Genomic DNA, 23,315 nt, shown 5'->3' on the forward strand with positions numbered 1-23,315 from the left:
TAAGAGCTTACGCCGGTGGCAAGGGCATCCACCAGCTGGGCTCGGGTCCCGTTCACAGAAGCCTCTGGCCTCGTTCCTACACCATCCGCCCCGTTCTTCCCATGCAGGGAGGACGTATCCACAATCACTCCCAGCTAGGCGCCCGCGGAGTCCAAGGCCCAGGCTCAGCCCCCTCCCTGAGGACAAACTGGGACCTCCCAGGACCGCGCTGGGGCTTGGGAGGCTTCTTCGGGGCAACCGAAAGAAGACGATTTGGAAGCTGCGGCGATGACGCGCTTTGAGAAAACTGGGTCGGAGCGGCGCGGCTCATCACAGCGGGGCGAGGACGGCGGGGCTCCGCGGGGGCAGCCTCCGCGGCCCGCCGCCCCATCATTCACAGCACGTGGCTCTCCCCGTTGGGCACATTCGCAGGCTTCAATGAGCTCCTCTCGTGAGACTTCGCTCAGAGCACATGGTCCTCCGAGACCCGTGGGGGGGGCGGGGCGGAGGACCCGCCCCGGATGCTAGCGTTCCAGGCGTTAGATGGCGCCGCTCTTTCATTGGCCCAGGGCAAACGAGGATTCGAGAGGCAGCCATTTCTAACGAACCGGAGCTAGGGGCGGAAGATGGCGGAGGCTTGGAAGAATTATCTGGAGGACGAGAACACAGCGCCCTTCGCCTTCCAGCAACTTCGGGACGTAATCGGATCTCAGGGGCGAGTGATCCACCGGCTCAGAAGCGCGGTGCGGCCCGGATGGGCAGGGGGCGGGGCCGACCCTGACGTCGCAATGGACGGGGCGGGGCCCGGACGAGGGGGCGGGGCAAGGGGCGGGGCCGCGTGGCTGAACCTCTCGTTGCCATGGCGACTGCCTGAGAATCTTTCCCTGGAATGGACCAGCCTCCCTGCGGGCACTGCGGCGAAGGGCCCACCCAGCGCCCCGATGCGCCCCATTGTCCTCACGGCTCCTTCCGAAAGCTCTCTGTGCACCTATCTCCAGTCCAGGCGCGTCCTTCTCCGTCCCCGTGACCCCTGCGTTGACAGTAGCGTCTGGATCGCCTCCTCTCGGCCGCCCTCCCCTCCCCACTCCCCCGTCTTATCCCGAGGTGCTCGAGGGGGCCTCATAGACTTTGCCCAGGCGACTCCCGACATGCTGTGCGCCTCCTACACTGCAGGCCTGGAGCTGTCTGTCACCCCCTCAGTCATCCCCGTCCCTGACGATGCTCTTTATCGTGGTTATCCGTGTAGGAACAGGGCCTCGACAAGGGGTTTCATTTCAGCGCCCCTGTGAGGAAACCCCTCTATTAAAGTCGGTCGGCAACCTCTTTGTGCTCCGGGCCAGTGAGTCAATCGGTTAGCAGCGTTTGTTAAGCGGGGGCTCTGTGTGCCAGGCACTGTGCCTTTAACGGCTGGGGATGCAAAGAAAGACAAACACACTCAAACCCAAGGGGCTGGCATTTTAGTGGGGGGAGACAACAGCTACGTACATGCAAGATATATGGTATATGTGTGTCCATAGAGCTAGGTCTCTGTGTATGTATGTATGTATGTATCTACACACACGCACAGTCAGTAGCTGGAAGGTGGCCATCTCGGTGAAGTACCTCAATAGCTGGGAAGCCTAGAAAGGCCTCTTACAAAAGGTGACATTTGAGGTGAGTCTTACAGGAAGCCAAGGGAACTTAAGAGGCCAGAGAGGTGAAGGGAGGAAGCACTCCAGACATGGGGCGCAGCCAGTGCCTAGCTCTAGGTCATAGAGCTCTCCTGGAGAGGAGTAAGTGTAAGGAGAAAAAAAAGAAGGAAGGAAGGAAGGAATCGGGTTGTGGAGAGCTTTGAATGCCAAAACAGGACTTTATATTTAATCCTACGTCAACAGGGAGCCAGTTTATTGAGGGGGAAGGGGAATGACAGTCAGACCTATGTTGTTTTTTAATCACTTGGTGAATTGAGTGAAGGATGGATTGGACTAGGGAGAGGAGGCAGAGAAAACAATTAAAAGGCTGAGAGTCTAAGAGATGTTGACAGCGAACTAAGATGGAAGCCATAGAGTGGAGAGAAGGGGACTTCTATGAGAGGTATCATGATAGTATAAGCTGCGAGACTTGGCAATGGACTGGACATGTGTGACAAATGCAAGTGACAACACTGTGGGCCTGTGTGACTGGGAGAGTGGCAGAGCCCTCAGTAGTAAGGGAGCTGGGGAGAAAGAAGGTTTGGGGAATCTGGATAATTTTGGACGTGCTGAGTTTGAGATGTCCAAGAAGCAGTTGGTTGATGTGACTTGAGAGACACCAGGGATGACGGAAAGATATGTAGAGACTTGGTAGTCATGAAAAACTAATGGTTTGCTCAGGGTCACACAGCCAGTGTGGGTCAGAAATGAGTCTTTCTGGCTGCCTACTGCCCTGTTCCAACATTTATCCTACTTATTCCTCTGAGAGTCATCTTTAGCAGCATAAAGCGAGCCTGGGTATTTGAAAAGCTATCACATAGGAGAAGAGATTCATTGTCTTCACCTTGGACACAGCTGGCAGAGCCAGGAGCAAAGGGGAGGGGGTGGGGGTGGGGGCAGGGGTGGGGGTGGGACTAGAGTTACAGGAAGGAAACTTTATTCTTAATATAAGAAAACCTTTTTAGACAGTAAGGGTTATTCAAACTAGAATGAGCTGCCTTGGGATGTGGTTTCTCCAAGTGGAAGCTCGAAGGTTCCTACAGAAATAGAACATGTGCTTTTTTTAGTCTGGGGTTAGACTAGACGAGCTTTATGGTCCCTTCCAGGTCTGCAATACTATGATGCTACTCAAATTCACCATTATCCTTTGGGTCACCTATGATCTTGATTCTTAAGTTTGGAGCCCTACAGCATCACCAGAAGGATGACCTGGGATGGGATGGGACGGAACCTATTATGTTATTAGTATAGGAAACTCCCCATAAGAAAATTTCCTCCACCAATGCAAATTAGCAGCCACTCAGCATTGGAAAGTGGCCTTTGGCAGTTGCATGTGTGAATGTAAGAATACTGGTATTGAAGAGAGAGACTTGTTTCAGGGAGCTGCTGGAGATCATTGAAGGTGCTCCATGTTTTCCTGACGCATTCCACCTTGTTACCCCCTCCTGTTCAAATCTGTCTAGTTCACTGTTTTAGCAGCACTTATTCAAGATTAACTAACTTGGTAGGCTGCCCATCCATTATAATCTGACCAGTACCCATTTTCTTTTTTAAAAAGAAGTGACATTTTATTTTTAATTAACAAGCATTAGTTTTACCTCCCTCTCATACATACCCCCAAGAGAAAAAAGTAAAACAAAATTCTTGTAACAAGTATGCATAATCAAGAAAAATAAATTCCCACGCTGGCCATGTCCCAACCCATGTCTCTCATTCTGCACTCTAAGTCTGTCACTTTTCAAGAGATGGGCGGGGTGGGGGGGGTGGGGAGGGAGGGGATAGTTAGGACGCTTTATCATCAGTCCTCTGGAACTGTGGCTGGTCATTGCATCGAACAGAGTTCCTAAGTCTTTCCAGTTTGTTCGCTCATGCTGTAATGATATACATTTTTCTGTTCATTTCACTCTGGGTCAGTTCATCCAAATCTTCCCAGGTTTCTCTGAAACCGTCCCTTTTGTCATTTCTGCCAATACATATTTTCCATCCTCCAGAATCTCCTTGGATTTTCCTGTGCAAATTACTAAGCCAATCTTTCTTTATTGAATGGCATCGAATTTCATTTAGGATGGCACTTCAGAACATAGGGCCATTTGCAGCCAGGACTGTCTGGAGAATCTCCCCATCTATAGGGAATCCCCTTTCATTAGGACTTTGGTTGGAGTCTCTCTCCTCAATGACATAGTCAAGCATAATGTTCCCTGTTTTGTGCCTCACTTGGTATAGTCAGAATCATTATATGAAAAGTAATTTCTGTGGTTCCATCTAGCTACTAAGGAATCTTCTAGAATCTTAATACATGCATGAGAGACACCTTGTTGGAAAAGAGCCCTTAGTGCTGCATTTTGCTCTACCAAGTCAAACGCTTTTTGTAGTCAGCAAACAAGCAAACAGTGGATATGATGGTATTTAAATCTGCAACTCTTAATCAGTCGTATGACTGTGGAGAAGTGGTCTGCTATGGAAAAATATCTGTAAAAAGCCTGCCTGTTGCTTTAGCATATTTTCTTCCAGACTCTCCTGGATGCACAGGGAAATATTCTCATAAAGCTTTTATAAAGATTAGAATATATTCTTTATTGTTGTTGTTGTCAGTTGTTTCCAGTCGTATCCGACTCTTGGTGACCCCATTTGGGGATTTCTCAGCAAAGATCCTGGAGTGCTTTGCCATTTCCTTCCCAGCTCATTTTACAGATAAGGAAACTGAGGCAAACAGGGTTAAGCGACTTGCCCAGGGTCACACAGCTAATAAGTGTCTGAGGCCAGATCTGAACTCAAGAAGATGAATCTTCAGGCCCTGTACTCTGTCTATTGCGCCACATAGCTGCCTAGAATAGAGACATATGAATTAGCAATTGCTGACATCTTTTCCGTCTCTTTTTTGCTACTAAGTCTGTGATTTTCTCCTCTTTTTAAAGATACTTTGAAATTTGCTCTGAACGCCTTTAAAATTGTCTCAGCTCCATAAAGGATTTCTTCTTGGACTTGGGGGGATCTAGCTGATTTTAAAGACTTCACTTCATTTTCTTAAATTCCTTATACATCACATCAGGTACTATGGGGTGGGCCAGATATGGTGATTCCGTACTGATGACATACAGCCACTTCCTGCCTGTCCATGAAAACTGAATTTCATTTTTTCTGATACTCTTTGGCACTTGCCTGGCTAGGACTCTGACGCTTTTTTCCCTGGCTCTCTGCTAGAAGAAGGTATTCGTGCTATAGACAGATACTGGCTTCTGGGTAGTCAGTAAGCCCTTGGGCTCTTCATTTCTTAATCTCAAACCTCACCGAAGTCGCTGTTTGCTGCCTTTGTTTCAAGGATCTCCAGTTCTTCGTATAATTCATGTCTTCATCCTGTGCAGCAGGTGTGTTGGCACGTGAACCATAAACTGTCTTCCTGGTGATCTTCTGGCTCATTCCCATCAGGAGCATCACAAGCCAGGATGCAGAGTGATGCTTCTCATTGCCCCATCTCATTCCCACATCTCTCCTGCCAGATTGCCCCTTCCCAAGGTCTCCCATTTATTCCTATCCCCCCATCCCTTCTAATCTCCTATTGTGAAAGAGAGTCTAGTAGCATAATGAAAAGAACCCAAAAACTAGTTGTCAGAGGACCTGGGTTCAAGACCCAGCCTCCTTGGGCAAGACACTTTTCACCTCCTAGACTCAGTTATTGGATCTGTAAAGTGGGATAATGGGTCGTACCATGCCTGCTGCATTGAAGATCTGGTGAGGATCACAGGAGAGAGAATTTAGAGATGAAAGTGACCCTGGAAGTCACCCAGGCTAGCTTTACAGGTGGGGAAATTGAGGGCTCAGCAAAAGTGAGGTGACTGGCCCAGACTTCCTACCGGTAATGAATAGCAGAGCTGGCATTCTCTCCATATCCAGAGTTCTTTCCCCTCCGCCATGCTTACTACGCAAAAAACATTTTTCATTCAGTCAACAATCGATTTTAAGTGCTTAGTGGGTGCTAGGCTACAAAGTGAAACAGCCTCTGCCTTCATGGAGTTTGTACATTCTATCAGAGCAGAAAATATTACACCAGCTATGCATACATATAAAACCATCTAGACATACTTACATACATAAGTACATACCAAATCTATATACTTGTACAAACTAAAAACCACGGTCTCCAACCTTTACAATGTTCTGCCGTCACAATGCCAAGCCTTTCAACCAGTCCAAGCTATGACCTAAAAAGGTCTCTCTCTCTCTCTCTCTCTCTGTCGCTCTCTCTCTCTCTCATTCTCTCTCTCTCTCTGTACACACACACACACACACACACACACACACACACACACACACACACAATTACTGTTAACATTCCCAAACCATTCAGTAGTTGCTCCCACCGTGCAGCCCCTTATTTTCCTTCCCCCAAACTCCCCGGCTTCCAAGGCCTTTTTGGTCCTGGGGCTTTAATTGTCTCCCAACCCTGTGGTTGCATTGTAGATGGCCATCCAGGAAGAGAAATTTGTGAGTAAAGAAGAATACGAAGCTGTGGTAAAGAAGTTGGAGGTAAGAGGGCCCTTTTCTCTGCTTCTTCCCATCCCTGGAGTGGTGGTGGGGGGGGGCAAGGGAACAATAGAATGGGAAGAAAAGAGGATTGGGATCTTTGAGCTCTTTTGCCCATAGCCCCATGGGGGCAGGACAATGAGAGCCCTCCCCCAGACAGGAAATGCTCTGATCTCTGCAGGGCTCCAAGCAACCCCAGAATTAGCCTCATCTGGTGTGTGTGTGGGGTGGGGGGAATGCTAATGGAGAGATCTGTGATTATAGGAGGAAAAGGCAGCCCATGCCCAGACCAAGGGCCTGTTGGCTAAAGAGACAGAGAAACTTCAGTTCGCTCTTGGAGAAGTGGAGGTGCTGTCCAAGCAGCTGGAGAGAGAGAAGCAGGCTTTTGAAAAGGCGTAAGTGGGTTCGGCAGGAAAGGGGGATGGAGTAGAGGGGAGTGCCCCCCCACTACTCACTCAGCCATCTTGTCCTTTCCAATTTAGGCTGTCCAGTGTCAAGAACAAAGTTCTGACAGAGTCCACCAAGAAGGACAAGCTTCTCACCAAGTGCAATGGTAAGGGGCAAGGCCCAACCATTTTCCCTAAAGAGGAGGACAAACCAATCCTGGTTGGGCCATGGGGAATGAACAAGGGAACTGAAGAAAGACTAGAGATCAGAACAGATAAGACAAGTAGCTAGAGAAATATGTACATTAACTGGTATTTATATTGAAAACGAAGACGTTGGGTCGTACACAGTAACAATACTGTACGATGACCCACTGGGAATGACTTAGCTCTTCTCAGCGATACAGTGATCCAAGACAATGCCAAAGGACTCACGATGAAAAATGCTGTCCACTTCCAGAGAAAGACTGATGGAGGCTGAATGCCGATAGAAGCTGACTATTTCTCACTTTCTCTCTCCCTTTTTTTAGTTCGTTTTCTTCCACGAAATGACTAATATGGAAATGTTTTCCATGAGTGCGCATGTATAACCTGTAGCAGATTGCTTACTGTCTCAGGGAGAGGAGGGGAAGGGAGAGAACTGGAAACTCAAAACTTAAAAAACAAACAAAACAATGAATGTTTAAAATTGTTTCTACATGTAATTGGGGAAGATAAAATATTATTAAAAATGCTAATTTGATCTTAGGTTACATTAGGAGAAGAAATAGTACCCAGAATATTGATGACTATCAGTAAGTCCTAACCCATGGAGCCTACTTTGCTAACTTTACCAAGTCTTCATGAGAATAATTTACACACCTATGGTGGGGGGGGGGGGGGCTGCCGACATCCTTAATGAAGGTATGAGAAAGAAATGACATCTTCCAGCAGTTCATGTCTTTATCATCACACAGTTAACTGAAAGGAATACAAGATCTCACTGTGCTTATTCTTTGGAGGTATAAATAAGCAAAATGCTACCTTAAATAAGGAGGTCTCCCAGGCCCAAGTCAAAATCATGCAAGATTCTTTAAAAGATGTTGTAACAAGAGTGTTCATTGACCCCCTGAAGTGTTAACATCAAGTGAAGCATAAAACTGAGACTTGGCCACCATCATGAGAAATATCTTCCACAAGAGTCCAGATCAAAGAGGGGCTCCCTGTACAAGGTGAAGTCCAAACAGAAGAGTGGGAGGGAACCCTTCGAGATAGGGAAGGGGTCTAGGGGTGCCCCTGTTTGCAGATGACATTCTGCCATGAAGAAGGCCACTGACCTGGACCCATCCAGGAGAGAGACAGATGGAGAAGAGATTGAAAGAGAAGAGAGAGAAAGAGAGCGAAGAGATTGAAAGAGAAGAGAAAGACAGAGAGACAGAAGAGATTGAAAGAGAAGAGAGACAGAGAGAAAGAGAGAGAGTCATTCAGGGATTTGAGAACCACAAAACAATGGCTGACACTTTTCTGGTGCCTTAATGAAGCACTTTTTCATTATCTCCTATCTAGGAACAACTCTGTGAAGGAGGAAGCTTTATTAGCTCCCTTTTACAGCTGAGGGAATTAGAGCTCAGAGTATGAGGGTCACACAGCTACTAAAATGGAATTGGAGCCTGTCATTGTTCAGTCGTTCACTCGTGAGCCCATGAACTACAGCATGCCAGTGCTGTGCGTGGGATTTTCTTGGCAAGGATACTGGAGTGGTTTGCCATTTCCTTCCCCAGCTGGATTAAGGCAAACAGAGGTTAAGTCAGTAAGTATCTGAGGCAGGATTTGAACTCCTGGCTCTGTCCAGGACTCTGTCCGCTGATGCACCTAGATGCCTGCAGGTCTGGAACCTGTGTCTTCCTAACTCCAGTACTGTATCTCCTTTAGCATGCTGTCTTCCTATGACTGGAACATAGGAAGATTAGTTGAAAGAACTAGGTATGGTTAGCCTTGAGAAAAGAAGACTCGAGAGGGGGATGGTATGATAGCTGCCTTGAAAGACTGTCATGAAAAAAAGAAATTCTTTTGTCCCCAGAGGCAGAACTCAAAGTACCATTGGTGTAAGTTGCAGAGGCAGATTTCATCTGCATGTAAGAAAAAACTTTCCAACAATTAGAGCTAGCCAGATTAGGATGGGATGACATAAGCATTCGTGGGTTTCTCTTCACTACAAGGGATCTTCAAGCGAATACTGGACATCTGGTTGGTGGGGGTGCGCCTTGCTCAGTGCTTCCCAACCTTCCTTGGGTCCTATGCTTTCCCGTGCCCTCTAGTTCAGTATGAAAGGAAATAAAGTCTCGAGTTGACCATGCATATATGCACGTAAGAAATCAAATAGAGATGAATTTTTCTTCTCAGTGGGGGCACCTAAACTTTTGTGACTTCATTGATTGGCATGAGCTTCAGTTTGGAGTTTCTGGAATATTTCACTTGAATAATATCGTTATTTAATACAGATTCCCCATTCGCCCATCGTCGACAGGATTTCTTGTCTTCCATGAGGGTGGGAGGTGTGCGTACCCTAGGCTGGGAACGCCTGCTGTAGGTGTGGTGCAGAGGTCAAACGTGGATTGGAATGGGTGACCTCTGAAATCTCCCCCAAATCTATGGTAGCCAAAGTGGTTCAAATCCTGTCTCCATTGCTTACTAGTTGTGTGACCTGCCTTAGTTTCCTTACTCTAAAGTGAGGACAGTGGCAGCCCCTACCTCACAGCGCTGCTGTGAGACCCAAGTGAGGTTGTGTTTATAAGAACTTTGCACACTTTAAAGTGTAATGTCAATGTTAGTTATTTAATGATACTTATTCTTTCCCTGAAGAAAAAACCCCATCCCTCCTCCAGACTTGTCTGTCTGTGTCAAACGTACCATCATCCTCCCCGTCATGCCGGTTCATCACCTCGGAGTCAGTCTTCCCTCTTCCTTTACCCTCACAGTCTCCTAGATTCAATCAGTTGTTGAATCCCCAGAACACCTACGTCTTCCATTCATTCCCTCCCCTCCACTGACTTAGCCACCTAGACCCTAGTGTAGACCTTTACCAAGCTTTCACCAAGACTACTGAAATAACCTCCACATTGGTCCCCCTGCTTTCCAGTCTTTCTCTTTTCTAGTCTGTCTTTCACACAGCAAATGGCAAAATAATTTTCCTAAAGTCTTTGCTCAGAAACTTTTTATGTGAATAGCATTTTGTCTTTTCCTGTTACATATAAAGATAGCTTTGAGTTCCAAATTCGCCCCCACCGCTAAGACAGCAAGCAATCTGATACAGGTTATACATGTGCAATCAAGTTCAACATATTTCGCCATTAGTCATGTTGTTAAAGAAGAAACAGAACAAAAAGAAAAAAACCCAAAACCCGAAGAAAGTGAGAGTAGTCTGCTTCGATCTCTATTCAGACTCCATCCGTTCTTCCTCTAGACGTGGACGGCATTTTCCATCACGAGTCTTTTGGAATTGTCTTGGTTCGTTGTATTGCTGCTTTGCTCATAAACTCTCAGTGACTGTTGTCTCTAAGATAAAATATAAACTGCTTAAGTGACATTTAAAGGCCTTGGTAACCTGGCTGTGCCCTATTTCGTATTCTTATTCCCCTTCGCGAACATTTGAACTCAACTGAATTCCTAACTGTTCTCCCAACACAATACTCCACACCCTGACTGCTTTCACACAAGCTGATCTCCATGCCTGGAATATCCTCCCTCCCTCCTTTCTCCCTCCTCCTCCTCCTCCTCTTCGTCCTGTCTTTGTTCAAGGCTCAGCTTAAACAGAGGCAAGACAGAGATGTTGCCTCCACTGTGAAGCTCGCTTTCCCTGATTTCCCCAGTGGTTAGTCCTCCCTCTTCCTCAGCCAATGGCCTTCTTACAGAATCTCATGCCCAGGAGAATGTAAACTCTTTGAGGACAGGGACTTTCATTTTGGTTTTTGTATCCTCAGCACCTCCCGTAGAGCCCTCCAGAAAGCAGATGCTTAATCGGTGTTTGTTGATTGAATTAAAGTGAAGATTGGAAAAGGGGCAGGTTTCAGGAGGAAGATGGGACTTTTGGACTTCCTGAGTGTGAAATGCTGGTAGAGCAGCTGGGTCGGTGTGTCCAAAAGGTAGCCGGAGGTGTTCTGAACTAGCATTCACAAGAGAGCTTGGGCTGGAAGAGAGTGACCGCAACGCTCACTTAACATGGCACTGGCATGCTTAGCATGGCACCTGCGGGCACCTAGGAGCTTCATAAACATTTACTGATTGACTGGGACAGACGCAGTCTACGTGGGGACTTCCTAAAGCAGTGCCTCACAGCTCCCCTTGGTGGGAAGAGCTGTGCCAAAGTGGGTCTTTACCTGGATTTGGGAATGAATTTTCCTTCTCCATCATCTTATGCAATTCTTGGTAACAAGGTGGAGAGCCATGGGCTAGATACTGAATCACCAGGCTCCATAGAGGCATCATTAGCGGGTCGATGTCAGAAATCTCTTGAAGTGGCTGAAGAATCTTATCTGTCTTGGAGATTGTGGTATTTAACATTTTTTTATCAGTGACTGGGATGAGGTTGTAGATGGCACATGATTAGATTTGAGGTAACACAAAGCTAGGGTGCAAGGGACAGTTGTGTTGGATGATGGAGTCATAATTTAGAAAAGAGCTCATGTATAACATGGGCCTAATGAAGATTTTGAAATCTAATAAGGATAAATGTAAAATCCTTTACTTGAGTTTAAAAGAATTGACTTTATAAGAGTGCCAATGAAAATGTGCCAGGCTCATGCGGCACGTTATGACTTCATTCATACATGTCTGGGGTCCAGAATGAGGAGGGTGATCATCTCACTGTCGTCTGCCCTGGTTAGTCCAAATCTGGACTACCCCCGACAAGCTGGAGTGATTCAGCAGCTGAGATAGTCAGGATCACGACCACGCTGGAGACAGGGCAGTATGAAGACTGGGGCTGTTAAACTTGGAGGAAAGAAGACTTATGTGGGAGGGAAAGAGCCATTGTCTTCCAATACTTTGGCTGCCATCCTATAGAGATGGCATGAGATGAGAACCTATGGTTGGCCTAAAAGCAAACCTAGAAAAGCAGTAGGTGGATAAGCAGGAGGGTATAGAGACCGAAACTCCAGGTAGGGGGAATCTCTCTTTTTGGGGGGAAGGGAAACTTTGTAACAATTAGATCTTTCCAAAAGAGGAATAGGCTTCCTGGGGAAGTAGTGGGTTCCCCTCCCCTGGAGGTCCAGGGATGTTATAGAAGATGATGTGTTTTTCAGGTATGGACAGAAGGACCTCTGATATTCCCTCCAGCTCTGAGATTTTGTGATTTTGTTTAACCCACATTCCTGGGCAGGCCTCCCAACTTGCCAACATTTTGGCTTCAAGATACCAAAAAAAAGTGTCTGAAGAAACATCAAAAAGGCAGAATTTTATGATTCCAGTCAGGGTGACAGTACAATTTGAAGTCAGAAGGCCTGAGTTCAAATCTCAGCCCTACTACTTACTATTTGTGTGACCCTGGGCAAATCATTTCCCTTCAAGGAGCTTCTGTTTCCTCCTCTATAAAATCCAATTTCTAAGTGAGCTGGTTTATTTTAGGCTCCTCCATCATTAAATTCTATAATCTGCTGCTCCCCTTTCCATAGTTCCATAAAGGTCTGCTGCCTGCCATGGTGCCAGGCCTTTTACATCCTCCACTAGGAAGGCCCCAGGTCCCCAGCCTTCACTACACCTAGAGGTCTGGAGTTTTCCCTAGAATGTCCTGGAAAGAAGTCTGAGGTTATCATGCCTTGTTAAACCAATGCCTTCTTTTGTAAGCAGAGCACAGAGCTTTTTGATTGTAAAAGAGTTAGCTTGGAAAAGGGGTCTTTTCTCACTCAGGTGGGCCTACTTTTTTTGTAGCTGAGTTACCTCTAGGGAAACTCCTTCACACACAGGGAGATGGAGGAGTGTCTTTGGTTCGAAAGAAGCCCCTGGTGAGGGTGGTACTTAATTCCAAAGAGATCACTCTATTTCTGAGATTTCAGGCATTCATTCCTCTGTTCCTGGGACAAGAGACCACCTCCCCTTCCCCCCAGTCTAGGTGTTTGACAACCTCTTTCCTTCGCTTCAGAAATTGAGTCTCACATTATAAAGCAAGAAGATATTCTTAATGGGAAAGAAAATGAAATTAAGGAACTACAGAATGTCATCAGCCACCAGAAACACATCTTCAGGTAAGGAGTTTGGCCTCCTTCAGAGAAGGGATTTGGATGTCTAGGGAGAAACCAGGGTGCTGAAGGGGGAGGGGGAGGCACTGACTCTCCAGCCTCCTTGATGGGTTCCTGCCCCAGCAGCTGTATCAGGCCTGTCCCATGTGTCTCTGTTTCAGGCATCAGATATCAGACTTCCGGATTCAGAAGCAGCAAGAGAATTACATGGCCCAAGTGCTGGACAGGAAGCAAAAGAAGGCAGGTGGGCTGCTCTCCACCAGGGGCTTCAAGGGACTTGGAGACAAATAAATCTGCTTCCACTTACCTCTTTTTTCTGTCTTGACCTAAGGGCCCTCTCCTGAGCCTATTATGTCCCCTGACCTTCCTCTTTTACTGGATTTGCCCACTTAATTTGGGCTCAATCAGACCCTGCCAGGATAGTCAAGGAACCTTACTTTGGCCTCCTCTCCTGGCCCTGGTTCCCCTTGGGAAGGAAATCTTAAGTGGATGGCCAGCCCTTCTGCCTGACCAGGCCTGGGGAGCATGCGTGGGTTAGGGGGTGGAGCTGATAGGACATGACCTGATTCTGGCATTAGGCCCTGCACCTGCCACCCTGGACCCAGCACTGGGCTCAAACAGAAACCAGGCCAGGGAGGGGATACTCAGATTAAACACTCTCCCACCCTACTTTCTTTCTAGATGGATCTCCAGGCTTGGTGGGATGTAGGGGGCTGAACCGTGGCCTATGCAGAAGTGTGGAGCTCCCCAGGTTGGGGGGTGGGAGGGGGAATTCCGGTGTCCGATGGCTGTCCCACCCTTGTTTGGCCCCTCCCTACACAAGCACTCCTAGTTACTCTGGTAACCGTCCCCCCCCCCCCCAACAGGGTTAAGTTAACTTGCTTAATTTAGCTTCCAGAGCTGGGGAAGCTTCTAGGCTGGCAAGTGATGGGGGATGGGAGGGCACTAATTGTGAACTTCCCAGAACAAGGCAATAGGAAGCTCCATCCTGAAATGGATCTTTCTCTGGATTTCAAAATTAATTTCCTCCATTATCCATCATCATCTCTTATGAATGTTTCATATTTTTCAAAGTGTCTGCACAAACATTAGCACGTGAGCCTCATCGCTCTAGAATGTTCAGCGTTATGTTTATTTTAATGAAAAAACAGAAGGGCCGAGGTGACTTGCCCAAGGTAATGCCGTTAGCTGCAGAGTTCTTCCTGGCCTAGGTGGCCAAGGCCTGGGGGTGCAGCAAAAAACCAAAAAGGAGAGCAGTGATTTCCACTAACCCTCTGTCATCTTGGATCTGCCCTCTTCCAGGTGCTTCAGGTGCATGGGAATGGGAAATGTGTGTCAGGGCCCGACTTTCCACTTAAGCCAGCCCAGAGAGTGAGGATGTATGGGACTCTGATACATGCAGACTGTGCCTTGTTAACGGACTCCACCCTGATTCTGAATGCCAGGGCCTTGATCCTCAAGCTTCCCCAGCCGCCAGACTGGAGCTAGTCGCAGGACAGGGTCCCATCATCAGCACCGAACAGCAAAGGGCCTGCTGAGTAGGACTTTTTAAAGTTTTAGGACCAAAAAAAGGTAGCACTGGGAGGACTAAAGGACAAGTCTCCTTCATTTACTGTGCGAGTTGGTAGGGGAGGGGAGGGGACAGTGATGGATTCATGCCCGTTTTACTCCCAAGAATGTGCTGGGCTTAAACTTGGGTTATATCTCGCAGTGGTTTCTCAAGAGGAGTCCTCTAGAAAAGGAGGAGGTCGACCTAATTGACCCCCAAGGTCCCTTCCGAAGTTTGGGATCTTCCCCGATAACAGAGGACCACAGAAGCTGTGTGGAAGAAATATGGGGCTATAAAAGCCAATCCATGTTCCCAAATAGCAGCTCAAGCTGAAATCCCCCCCAGGCCCCCTTCCACCAATACCCCACCCCCACCCCCATTCCAACCCGGCCCAGGAATCCAGCCCAGCTTTGGGGACTCGGGCCCTGGATGGCTGTGGATGCCCGGAGCCACCTGCATACTTCCTTAAAAGTCCTTTCACAAACAGTAGCACGAAAAGGAGAGCTCTCTCTCTCATTACTCACTGTCACGGAGAAATTAAGGAACCTTAGGATGGAGTGTGCCGCTGGTGACTAGCAAGGGCAGGGTGGGCCAGGGGGCAGAGGTGCCAAGCCCCAGACTCAGAAATGCCCCGGTGCCCCATCTCCAACACCTTCCGGGACCCTTTGGCTTTCTGAGCTCGGGTCGGTGGAGGGGAGGGGGGCCCCTGCCACACTAGTGCCCCAGGTTCGGTCTGGGCCCCTCCAGGCCGACCAAGGCCGGGAGGGGAGGGGAGGGTGGAGCCGTGGCCGGCCCGGGCAGCCGCTGGCTCGGGTTCAGGTGCGGCCTCTTTAAGGCGCTGTGACCCGGCCGTGCCGGGACCCCGGGGCGGGGAGGGCGGGCAGGGGACAGAGCGGCCGCAGGCGGCGGCGGTGGCGGAGGCGGCGAGCTTGTGGCGTCCCGATCCCGGGCCCCCCCGCCGCAGCCCGCCCGCACCATGCTGTCCGTCCTGGTCCCGCCGGCCGCGGGCGGCTTCCCCTCGGCCCTGCCGCTGCGCCAGGACTCCTCGGGCTCCTCCGGCTCTTACCACACCGCGCCGGGCTCGCCCGAGCCCCAGGGACCGCGCCCCGTCCTGGACGGGGCGGACGACGACGGGGGCGGCGGAGTTCCTGGGCGGGGGCAGCCGGCCAAGTCCGCGGGCCAGAACGCCAGGGTCCCCGGCCGGGGGGCGGGTCCAGCCGCGAGCGGGGGCTCGCAGCTTCGCCTGTCCATCAGCGCCCAGAATAGCCGCCAGGAGCCTGGATCCGGTTTCCCCAGGAGGCCGGGACAGCGGCCGAGCCCTTTCCAGCTCCGCACCCTGCCGTCGGGGGAGATGGAGGTGATCTTCACAACCGGGCCCCTACGCGGGACTCCCGTTCGGTCCCCCAGCGACTCGGACGAGGCGGACAGCGAGGTGCAGCAGCTCACCGCGCTCAGCCCGCACGATCGGTGCCGCCCTCAAGGCCCTTACCTCGACGTGCACAGCCCCAGCGCGCAGGGCTCCTCCAGCCCGTCCCCGGCAGTCTCTGACAGCAGCAACCAAGCGGACCGCTGGGCCACCTACCTGGACCTGCGTCAGGAGGCTGGGTCTTCGGCCTCGAGGCCGCCAGAACCCCCGGCCACGTCCGGGCGAACGCAGTTCGAGTGCGTGGAGGTGGCACTTGAAGACCGGGCATCCCAGACCAAGCAGCGAACCGTCCCCAAGAGGCAGATCGAGCTGAGGCTGAAGCCTAGCCCTCCGCAGTCGGATTCAGCCAGGGCGAACGGGGGACCCAGGCGCAAGCTGCTCCTGCGAACGGGCTCCCTGGACGAGTCTCTGACCCGCCTGCAGGCCGCCTCCAACCTCGTGCAGACGGCGCTGGCCAGGAAGCTGCAGACCGAGCGGACCCTGAGCCCAGAGCGGTCGAGCCCAGGGGGCGGAGCTCAGCCCCCCCGAACCCCGCCAGGGCCGCAGCTCCGCTCCCACTGCGATCCCTGGAAGCCTTGGCCTGAGGCCCGGGAGAGAGAGGCCCCAGCTAGACGTGCTGCACAAAGCCCTCGAAGAGACTCAGAGGAACCCAAGCCCAGAGGGAAGCCCCAGGCCGGGCTTCCCCCCAGAGAGCCGGCGAAGGAGGCACCCCTGCCCGCCGTCAAGCCTGCGGGACTGCGAGGTGCAGACGGGGCAGTCTCCATCAGAGTCCAGAGGCCCTGGCCCAGTCTGCGAGAGCGAGCTATTCGTCGGGACAAACCAGCCCCCGGAACGGAACCGCTAGGTCCTGTGAGCTCCAGCATCTTCTTGCTGTCGGGGGAGAAGTCCCAGGAAGCTCCTGAGTCTCGGCCCCTCAAAGAACGGGGCCAGCAGCCGAAATCTCTGTCTCCGAGGAGGACGCCAGAGGATCGGGTGAGCCGGGAGACTTGGGATCCCACTGTTGAGGCGTCGCCGATTCCGTCTATGCAGGAGGCTCCGTCTACGCGGTCAGCTCGGGATCTGACTGTGCAGGAACCTCAGATCTCACCTCCAGCCCCAGATACTTGCGAGCCCAGGGACGCCCCCGCTCCCTCCGGCAGATCCCGAGTGACAATTCCGCGGCCCCGGGACGTCCGGAAACTAGTGAAGAACACCTACTCGCTGACCTTCGCAGCCGCCGCCAGCTCCCGCCCGGGGCTGCCCAAGGGCCCCAGCGAGGAGGGCGAGGCCCCGCCCGGAGCCCCGGAGCCCCCTGCCCCTGTTCACTACACTTCTACCTTCCAGAAGAACTTCCTGCCCGTAGTGCCCCACCCCTACGAGGTCCCGGAGCCGCCGGCCCCTGGGGACCCTGCTGTCCCGAGCCCCAACGGGGCGCCTCAGGGCCCCCAGCCGAAGGGCTGCGAAGAGGGAGACCCCACCCCGCGGAGGAAAGCGGAGAACAACACGGCCAAGCCCTTTGCTCGCAGCGAGATCCGCCTCCCGGGAGCCTTGGCTTTGTCCAGGAAGCCAGGGGTCAGGGCCCAGCCTGAGTCCAGCGCAGAGATCAGCCGGGTTTCCCCGGGGTACAGTCCTCAGGCCCAGCGCCTCCTTCCTGAAGGAGAGGTCCAGGCCAATTCCCCAGGGGTTACCCTGGGGCCTCCCCCCATTCCCAAAGAACCAAGAGAGAGGCCAGAGGTGGAGACCCACTGTCCACCTCAATGGCCAGGGGCTGGGCAGACACCTAGCACATTGACAGGCCCTCCACCTCCAAACCTCAAGGGCTCTCTCAACCTGGGGTCCCCACACTCCGACCAGGCCAGTTCCCTGGCCCTACAGGCCCAGAGCCCAGAGCCCAGAGCCAAACCCCAACCAGGCCTTGCTGGGACTCATCTCTCAGGGAACCAGATTACAGCCAAACCTGCTTCCCTGTCCCAGCCCAGGGCAGCTTCAGCACCTCCTATGGCCCAGGTCCTTGACAGCTCTTCCCGAGGCCAGGGTAGGGGACTTCGGAACTCTGGAACCACCCCATCAGGGAAGGTTCTGGTAGATCCAGAGAGCGGTCGCTACTATTATGTGGAGGCACCCAAATCTCCTAGGGTAAAGTTGCTCTTTGACCCAGAGAGTGGGCAGTACCTAGAAGTTCTTGTTCCCCCCTCCCCAGCAGGGGCACCCCTCCAGTTCTGCCCTTCCTTGGCACTAGGGCACAGCCTCTATCCTTCTCCCTATGGGTCCTATCATGGGCTCTCACTACCTCCCTCTCCTGGACCCTTGCCTCTTGGTCCTCCTGACCTACTGGCCCCAAGAACCAAACTCCCCTGGGCTCCTGAGGGTGGCATTATGGATGGGCTCTATTATCTGCCCACAGGCAGTTCCCCTAGCCCATTACCCAGTATTCCTCTACTTCTCTATTCTGGGCCTCCCAATTCTGGGCCTTCTACCACTTCCTAAGGCTCACCATTTTGAGTGTGAAGACCCCCCCCAGGCCCTGCCCACACCCCATTTCCTCCATAGGCTCTTCTAAAAGGGGCTATTATTCCAGCAGAGCCTTTGAACCCAACCTAGCCCTAAACCACCCCCCTCAGTTCCTTTAGTCTGGCACCTTTCTGGCACACATCCTACCCCCAGTGACTTGCTTTGCTTTGCTTTTTTTTGATTCCATTTTCCCACATCTACATCCATATCCACCACCACTACTTCTCCCCACCACACCCCTTTGCCCCAAGCTACTCAGACCCTAAATCCCATACTGTTGTGGTTCTGCCTCCAACCCCACTCCTCAGGGTACTGCTGAAGATGGAAGGGGGAACTCAGAGAGGATTTGTCATCCCTTCTTCCCAATCTATTCGGTTTGTTCCTGTGCCCTGGGGAAGTGGAGATGTTGATGACAGTTATATGATTGTGTGTCTGACATATGCCCTGTCACCAGTGAAGCCCAAGAAAGTGGGTGGGGGAAGGTATGAGCCAGCAAGAGGTGTGAATGAGGTTTGGGAGTTATGCTGACCCCTGAACTCAAGATATAGGTCCCTCCTTGGAGTCAGAAAGAAAAGAAGCTATTGCGGGGAGCATTTGGGGCAAAATTTGTGCCAATTTTGAAGAGGTCTAGGAAAGAGATGGGAGACATTAAGTTGGATCTGGCTGTCTTCCAGGAGACTGTGTGGAGTGCTGGTTAGTGCTAGAGAGCTCTGAATCTTGTTTCAAGACAGGGATGGATGTTAAGAAGAGAGGCTGAGTATGGGTCTAATATAGCCCCTCCATGGCAGGGGGCTGAGTAGAGATTCAGCAAATCAATCAGGCAACAAGCGTTTATTAAGCACCTACTATGTCACTGGTACCAAGAATGAAATAATCCCTATAAATTAAGAGAGGGGGACTGGGGATCGGGAGGGATCATTCAGGGAGTCCATGGTGACCAGCTTGAAGCTGGGAGGTTACAGCCAAGATAACAGCAGCTGACTCCTCCAATATGACTCTCCTCTACCCATGAAAAAACAACACAACACCCTAGCTTAGATTCTTTTCTCCTTTAGAAATGATTGAACTGGGGCAGCTAGGTGGTGTGGTGAGAAGAGCATTGGTCCTGGAGTCAGGAGGATCTGAGTTCAAATCCAGACACTTGACACACTTACTAGCTGTGTGACCTTGGGCAAGTCACTTAAGCCCAATTGTCCTGCCTTTCCCCCTCCAAAAAAAAAGAAATGACTGAACTTTTAGGAGTTTTTCATTTTTCAGTTAGGAGGGAATTTCAGTGATCATTTAGTCCGGTGCTCTCCTCTTCATGTGAGGAAACTGAGTTCCTCATATGGACAAGTCACTTACCTAGAGTCCTTAAGCAAGTCCAGAGCCAGGGCTAGAATTCCAGGATCTTGCCTTTTCAGCCATAAAAGTTATGAGACAGAAGTGAATGAGCATCACTTCGCAAAGGTCTCCCAAGGCTGGACCAGTGAAGTGTTGCAAGGGGGTGGGATGCATGTGATGACCTGTTCTCCGGGTCTCTTTCAGAGGGTCTCCAGTGCTGTGCCAGGGACCTGTAGAGGCCAGTTGTTTCTCCAGGTTGAACTGGGAGTGGTGATTGGGAACTGGGATGAGGGGCCAGGTCGTTGGGCATTTTAAAAAGTATCTCCTCTCGACTCCAGATCTGTGCCCTCCAATGAGGAGAGTAACCCCAAGTGAACCCAAGGAACATTGAAGAGGGAGGTGGAAGTGGGGTCTGGAGTATAGATGTGAACAAAGCTCCTGGACTGGCCATGTGATGGGCCATGGGAATAGGGGAGTGTAGTTTGTGTGTGTGTGTGTGCGCGCACGTGCGTGTGTTTTGGGGGTGTTGATGCAGCATCTGTGGGTTGTTGATTAAAATGCTCGTACGCCTACTGCTTTTCCTGGTAAGACGTGTCTTTAGAGAGAGGGGAATCCCCTCCCCTGAAACAGCTGGCTGCTGCCTTCTTTTGTTGCAAAATTAAGGGTGAAGGAGGCCTGATATTTTCCCCCAGACTCCCAGGCCCCTACCCAGGGAGAGAAGCCCCTTGGGGAGAGTTGTTAGGAGAGGATGACCCAAATTAGCCACCAGGGGTTCCTAGATCAGGCAATTTTTGCATTTGTTTCATGTGTATAAAATAAAGTGTCCACCAAAGGAACTGTGGTCAGTAAACCAAAATACTGCGTCTGGTCATCTGGTTTTTGGGCACTAATCCCATCAGCTCCTATGTCCCCGAGGCTGTCATCCTGGCTACTAAAGAAAGGCTGCCATCTCACACAGAAGGCAGATTCTGAAGGAGGAGGGGAGGAGGGAGAGACGTCTCCCCTCATTCCTACCCACTGAGTGACGCTGGTACCACCAAGTTCAAAGAGCAGTTCCAACATTAGATTGCCTTGTGAACTTGGCTGAGGGTACAGATCCCTCTCCAGGTCTCAGTTTTCTTCACCCACAAAATGGGGGTAAATCATCTGGGCCTAAATTACCAGTGCCATATTGAGGGGATAGGGTTGGAGGACCCTCCAGGAACAAAGAGTGAAGAATTGGGGGGTAAAAAAGGACAAATTGACTTTGAAGACCCACCACAATCTGAAGGAGGAGTGGGAGGGATTGAGTCAACTGAGAGGGCGTTGGGGATGTGGATCCAAAGAGGTGGCAGGCCCCCATTGGTTTAAGCTGGGTCTTGTTGCCACCTGGCCTCCTTGCCTAATGTGCCCACACCCCAGTCCATACAGAGCCCTGCCCCACCACCGAGAGGCAATGAGGTTTCTGCTGTTGCTGCTGCCGCTGACCGGCTGGGGCCCCCCAGGGAGTCTTGGAGAGGGAATCCCCCAAGAAACCATAACAGCCACATCCCCTCATTTTGATGAAGAAGAAAAATACTCAGCCCACATGCCCCAACATCTGCACTGCGATGCCTGCCAGATCATCTCTTACCAGGTAAGAATGCCTCCTACCCACCCCACCCCCGCCTCCAAACTCTCACCCATCTAGCGCTTCCCCTGAGCCCCACACCAAGGACCAAAGTTTGGGGGAGCAGGGCCATGTGGGGTACGTGTTTCAGGCTGTGCCCTGGAGAATAGGGCTCCAGAAAGCCACAAGGTTAGAGATGTCTCTCCACAGGCCAAGATGGTGTCAGACTCACACGTCCCGATACCCTGTTGGCTGGAGTTGATTCATTCCCTCTCCATAGCTTCACAGGTGCATGCCTCAGTTTACTCTTCTGCCAGGTGAGGAGTGAAAGGGCTTTGGAGCTCAAGTAAACCATTAAGGATGAGGGTGGCAGAGATAGCTCAGGTAGATTTCCTCATTTGAGATTTCTGGCTTTTTCAATTTTGTTTTTGGATGAGGGCACTTCTTAGATTTTTTTGAGCTGTATGTGCCTAGGGAGCGGGGAGAAGGGCCATGTGCTTATCTGTGTGATACGTGTCACTAAGAGCCTGTTCCTTCCCTTGGGGGCCCTTTGAGCACCTGGTATTTTCTTCTTCAGTATCTGGGCCTTTTCCTGTTCTGGTCCCTCCAGGCTTAAGAGTGCCCCATGCAAATTGGCCGGTGTTTCAGAGCACATGGCAGATGGCCTTGGTGGAAGTGAGGAAAGATCCCCCTGAACCCTGGGTCACCCCCAGGATTTGGTGACTGGGTTAAGGCCTAGTGCCTCTCACACACACCCCGCCCCGTTCCCCCCCCCACCCCCACCCCACCGCTTCCATCCTACAGGTCAGAATCTTGGCCCTTGGGGAAAACCCTGCAGCTGGCTTCTGCATCTTCAACGAGGAACTCTCCAGCAGCTCCTGGGGCGAGGGGGAGTTAATTCACCCCTTCCCTAATTTCCTCTTCCCTACTACCCCTCTGGGCAGGGGTGCAGACTCCCTCTCTTTTTCCTTCTTCCCTGTTGACTGCTAGGACCACTCCAGTGCCTAAAATCAGGGAGATGGACGGGTAGAAGCAAGGAACTGTCCTTCACAGGTGCTTTCTGCAGACCCCACCCAGATCGGCCCCACCCCAACCCAGGGCTATACTTAGCCCAAAACTGTCCTAAGGGGCCAACTGTGGGGGGAACCAGGAGCCTCCTCTCATAAACACTGCCTCCCCCCACTACTCACTGAGCTCCAATTCCTTCCTCCTCCATTTCCCAGCTTTCAGATGTTGGTTCCAAACTTAGTGTCTCCCCTGTTTTTAGATGTGGAAGCATCTAACTGAAATGGAGACCAAGCAGCTGAGCCATAGGGCCAAGGGGGCTTCTCTGAGTGAGTCTGAGTACATCGATGTCCTGGAGAAAAGCTGTTCTCAGAGTTGGAAGAAGTGAGTTGCCCTTGACCCGTCTAAAGCTGTACCTTCCCTATCCTTCTCATACTCCTCAGACCTCTCTAGGAGCAAGGGGGAAGGGCAGAAATGACCACAAGGGGGTTGTGCTGAGATGTTAGGATGATGGGGGAGGGAGAGAGAGGGGGGGAGTTCCTCCACTGGGTTGTCTAATCTCCCCCCCAATGATGCCCACCAATGCACAGACAGACACAGACACAGACACAGACAGACACAGACACAGACACACACACAGACACAGACACACAGACACACACACACACACACACACACACACACACACACACACACACACTTCTGCTGGCCCAGTAGCCTATAAACTGACTTCCTTTATCCAGGGGTATTACTTGTGTTGTTACTTCAATCCCCTAAACAGGAGGTGTGGCCAGTCTTGAGCTTTGCCACACTGAAAACAGGAAAAGAACAACTCTGGGGGTGTCAACAAGCTATATGGGGGGGTGTGGGCCCAGGATGGATCCCCTTCCCCCAGCACTCCTCAGCCTGCCCCCTTCTAACACCTATTCTCTGCCTCCTCATGATAATCTCTGCCACCAGTTACGGGGTCCGAGAAGTAAACAAGGTGAAACGCTTTTTTGGCCCAGGGCTGGACAACCAAGTGGGCATCAGTGTGATGATAAGCGGAGGCCCTTGGCCAGGCAGGTAATGACCCCAATTCGGGGCAGGGGAGATTTACTAAACACAACAAGAAATGTCTTCCAAGCATTGGCTATGTGCTAGGCTCTAGGGAGACAGGAAGCTCG

At 51.2% G+C, this 23,315-nt stretch overlaps 3 protein-coding genes across 4 annotated transcripts in view; all 3 read left to right on the forward strand.

The window, feature by feature from the left end:
- The first annotated feature begins 523 nt into the window (after positions 1–523).
- On the forward strand, positions 524–14,132 carry SPATA24 (spermatogenesis associated 24). Of its 2 annotated transcripts, XM_036751186.1 has the most exons (7): positions 524–722; positions 6,108–6,173; positions 6,435–6,565; positions 6,653–6,723; positions 12,672–12,774; positions 12,930–13,012; positions 14,071–14,132. In XM_036751186.1, exons 1-7 carry the CDS (start codon positions 606–608, stop codon positions 14,124–14,126), a joined length of 627 nt encoding a protein of 208 aa, XP_036607081.1. In that variant the 5' UTR covers positions 524–605; the 3' UTR covers positions 14,127–14,132. The 2 variants fall into 2 exon arrangements, with proteins under 2 accessions (XP_036607081.1, XP_036607082.1); XM_036751187.1 differs by lacking the exon at positions 14,071–14,132 and having other exon boundaries at positions 12,930–13,074.
- A 1,161-nt stretch (positions 14,133–15,293) lies between these two features.
- Positions 15,294–20,412, forward strand: PROB1 (proline rich basic protein 1). Its single transcript, XM_036748269.1, has one exon. It carries the CDS (start codon positions 15,294–15,296, stop codon positions 18,207–18,209), a length of 2,916 nt encoding a protein of 971 aa, XP_036604164.1. The 3' UTR covers positions 18,210–20,412.
- Positions 20,413–20,940: 528 nt separating this feature from the next.
- Positions 20,941–23,315, forward strand: part of MZB1 (marginal zone B and B1 cell specific protein) — a 3,845-nt gene continuing 1,470 nt past the window's right edge. The window contains exons 1-3 of the mRNA XM_036751816.1: positions 20,941–21,171; positions 22,412–22,533; positions 23,110–23,214. Of these exons, the coding sequence (XP_036607711.1) occupies positions 20,941–21,171; positions 22,412–22,533; positions 23,110–23,214 (458 nt within the window). The remainder of the gene's footprint in view (positions 21,172–22,411; positions 22,534–23,109; positions 23,215–23,315) is intronic.

The sequence above is a fragment of the Trichosurus vulpecula genome, chromosome 3 (genome assembly GCF_011100635.1).
Source record: "Trichosurus vulpecula isolate mTriVul1 chromosome 3, mTriVul1.pri, whole genome shotgun sequence".
In the NCBI taxonomy this organism is placed as follows: domain Eukaryota; kingdom Metazoa; phylum Chordata; class Mammalia; order Diprotodontia; family Phalangeridae; genus Trichosurus; species Trichosurus vulpecula.

Bases quoted from the DNA above. Each gene is read 5' to 3' on its own strand.
- SPATA24 (XM_036751186.1), top strand. From the start codon at position 606: ATGGCGGAGGCTTGGAAGAATTATCTGGAGGACGAGAACACAGCGCCC. The intron at 6,566-6,652 runs GTAAGTGGGTTC...TTTCCAATTTAG, and splicing joins AAGCAGGCTTTTGAAAAGGC to GCTGTCCAGTGTCAAGAACA. The intron at 12,775-12,929 runs GTAAGGAGTTTG...TCTCTGTTTCAG, and splicing joins CACCAGAAACACATCTTCAG to GCATCAGATATCAGACTTCC.
- PROB1 (XM_036748269.1), top strand. From the start codon at position 15,294: ATGCTGTCCGTCCTGGTCCCGCCGGCCGCGGGCGGCTTCCCCTCGGCC.